Raw genomic sequence first — 3053 nt, 5'->3', positions numbered from 1 at the left:
TGCTCCTTGAGTCTGTCAATGCACTCCTATGTAGCCCCATGCCAAGGCACTATCTTTGATGTTATTCTTCCGTAGAAATTTTTTCACGGGTTTTGAAAATTCCTTCTAATTGCATTTTGCAATCTTGAGAAGGGACCCAACGAAAAACAGATATGGGAGTGTAAACAAGTTGGCCACCTTCATCTTGCTATGGAATGGAACGAGTACATATTTCCACCTCCGCATCTTGTTCTCAACTTTGCACATGGCTCAATAAAACCTTGGTTTGTGAGATGTTCCCAACCATACTAGGACTCGTTAAGAAAAACCTTTCCTTTTAAGACAATATCTCAAAAATCGGTCTTAATTTCTCCACATTACATTCATATCCAAAGAATATGGCAAATGTCTCAACAATTTTCCATATCACCTCAAGTCTAGATTTCAAGAACATTAGTGAGGCATCAATGAATAGCTTTGCCAAGAGTTGTTTGATTGTTTGATCCAACCCTTGAATTTTCCCTCCTACAGCACTTGTCTCCAACATAGAGACCAACAACATAGTGACCAAGGGATGGGAACCAATTGCAAACAATAGTAGGGTAAGTGGGCAACCTTGCTTGATTGATTAATGTTTTCACTATGACACAAATGTCGACGGATTTAAAAAGTCCAAATCTTTTTTTCTCATGAAAAAACTTGGTTCCAATTTCATTGGTCTTACTGAAATTGAGAGAGAGAGAGAGAGAGAGAGAGAGAGAGAGAGAGATTTGTGAGGTAGGGAGACCATAAAATTGACTTCAAAACCAAATTGAAATGTCCAAGGCAAACTAATTTACATAAGGAGAGAAATCATGACAGGAGACTTGAACCCAAGACCTAGCATTTTAAAGGAAAATCACCAGTCTACCACACTTGAGAGAGGAAGTGGGGGAGAGAAGTCATCAATCATCAAGCCTTAGTATTACAAAGAGATCATCTAAAAGTCTACAAAGAGAGCTCTCTCTCTCTCTCTCTCTCTCTCTCTCTCTCTCTCTCTCTCGCACGCGGAAGAAAGAGAGGGCCTCCAATCACAGCCATAAGGTTTGAAAAACCACCAAAACTCAAACCAAAAATTTCTACATAGAAGGAACTCTATGCAGCTACACTCATACACACAGAGCACCACCACATTCACTATTACAAAGAGCCCCTTTTGAGAACACGTGTATTGATGGGATGCAGAAGAACAGCCCTTTCAAACTCTGCAACACACACCGGCTCGCCCACTGCTTCGAAATTTATACAATGTATCCAACTTCATCCACATTCAGACTAAGAAAATTTTTTAACCTTTTTCTTCTGCCTCTTTGCAAGTTTCTGTACTCCATGATGGACTCTTTCACATCATGGTAGTGCAGCAATCAACGAATGCTCCGGTGCGCTTGCTGCTTGATAGATCTGACAGTCGCTCGGAGCGCTGCGCCGATTCCATCGCTGCCTCTGCACTTCGCCTGTCGTTAAGAATGGCAGCTGGCCTCTTCTCTTTATGCTGGGTGCCCTTTCTTTCAAACCTCGCCCATCCTGTACATAGCACAACCTCAATGCCCGCCTCAATGCGGAAAATTCAAATATCAAACAATGAAACAAGATTACCTTAAGCCGATGAGAATGCAGCAAAATCCAAAGATAAAAACCCAGCAAGGATCCCCCTTTCATATTTGATCTCCTCCTCATGACATATACATGTGCATGGAAAGCAATTGCAGTTTTCTAGCTGTACCTGAATGATACAAGGTTCTGGATGTGGACAATGAATAGGATGATCGACTTCGGTCGGCTCCATTGCATGTCGTGTCAACACAGACTCCTTGTCCGAGCTTATCTCCAAACCTGGATGCGACAACTCTACTTCATTACTTATTTGAGTCTCATCCTCCTCCTGCCATAGCCACCAAGCTTGCTTAATGACCCCAACTTCTGTGGGCTTTTCTGTGACCATAACAGATTACTAATCCCACATGTAGCATATAATTACAAATCAATTAGAGCTGTCCTTCTCAGGCCTTGCATAGAAAAAGATTGGCAACATATAATAACAGTTAGATATATCTAATTCCTCTTCTTACCTTCTTCATAGGACCGTGCTTCACCACCTCTTCGTGTGTTATAGCCTTTCCACATGAAAACAAGGTGATGATAGGATCATTGGAGAGATGGCGCTTGCGAAACCGCTTGAACGATTCTTTCATACTGAGGGTTTGCATAAGACACAACGAGTGCGACAACGCTGAAGAACTGAGGATAGATCTCAAGGGGAATAATTTCGAGAGCTCGAAGAGGTAAAGGTAGGAGGATTAGACGCCATCGACATCGGCCAACTCACGATGTCAACTCAACCGATGCAGGGCCAGAGTACAGGAAAGTGCAAGCAAAATGATATGATGTTGTAGACCCAAAAGGAGAAAATGATGTGTGTAATTTGCAAAAACACCGTCAGCAAGGCGACTTGAAGAAGCCATTGAAATGCGGGACAATAATATGGCCGGTTGAGGATTGCAAAAAGGGAGCGAAAAGACGTAATGGGCTGGTTCCTTTTGCTCTCTTGAAACCCTAGACACAGACATGACCGCTCTCTCTCTCTCTCTGGCGCGCTCAAAATCAATCCTTGGTCTAAAGGGACCGTGAGGAAAAAGCTAGAAGATACACATACACACAAACACTCCCATCAACAGAGAAAGAGAGAATTTCACCTACCGGCTTCATATCACCCGTTGAAACTTGAATTGAGGTGGGGTGCGTGTGCGTGTTCGTGTGTGTACGCGAGCGCGAGAGAGAGAGAGAGAGAGAGAGAGAGAGAGAGAGAGCCTATACGGTATACCTATCCCTTCATCGTGCTTTCCTGCAATTGCTTTTGCTTTAAGTTGTCACCACCCCATTTTGAATTTTCAAATTTGCTTTTACCTTGAGGCACCGCTCGAAAAAGACCACTTGGCAAGGTCAAGCAAATCATAGTGTGACTCATGAAGTGAGTTGTTACCCTAACGGGATCGCACGATCGACCCCCTTCTTGGGTGTGTCGGCTTGCCTGGCAA

General features: G+C 43.2%; 1 protein-coding gene across 2 annotated transcripts; it reads right to left on the bottom strand.

Annotated features, from left to right (window-relative positions):
* Positions 1-907: 907 nt before the first annotated feature.
* On the bottom strand, positions 908-2684 carry LOC147422133 (uncharacterized). Of its 2 annotated transcripts, none has more exons than XM_086503669.1 (3): positions 2088-2648; positions 1742-1900; positions 908-1542 (listed from the first exon to the last, which is right to left on the bottom strand). In XM_086503669.1, the coding sequence occupies exons 1-3, from the start codon at positions 2223-2225 to the stop codon at positions 1366-1368; spliced, it is 474 nt and encodes a 157-aa protein (XP_086359795.1). In that variant the 5' UTR covers positions 2226-2648; the 3' UTR covers positions 908-1365. The 2 variants fall into 2 exon arrangements, with proteins under 2 accessions (XP_086359795.1, XP_086359796.1); XM_086503670.1 differs by having other exon boundaries at positions 1404-1542; positions 1615-1900; positions 2088-2684.
* Positions 2685-3053: the final 369 nt, after the last annotated feature.

Source organism: Adiantum capillus-veneris, chromosome 27 (assembly GCF_014529385.1).
Source record: "Adiantum capillus-veneris isolate H3 chromosome 27, ASM1452938v2, whole genome shotgun sequence".
Lineage (NCBI taxonomy): Eukaryota > Viridiplantae > Streptophyta > Polypodiopsida > Polypodiales > Pteridaceae > Adiantum > Adiantum capillus-veneris.
This window is presented reverse-complemented; position numbering and strand designations above follow the sequence as displayed.

Excerpts from the sequence above, each read along its gene's own strand:
- LOC147422133 (XM_086503669.1), bottom strand. The coding sequence starts at position 2,225 with ATGCAAACCCTCAGTATGAAAGAATCGTTCAAGCGGTTTCGCAAGCGC. Across the intron at positions 1,901-2,087 it reads AGCACGGTCCTATGAAGAAG|GAGGAGGATGAGACTCAAAT; the intron begins GTAAGAAGAGGA and ends TGGCTATGGCAG. Across the intron at positions 1,543-1,741 it reads CAGAACCTTGTATCATTCAG|GATGGGCGAGGTTTGAAAGA; the intron begins GTACAGCTAGAA and ends TGCTATGTACAG.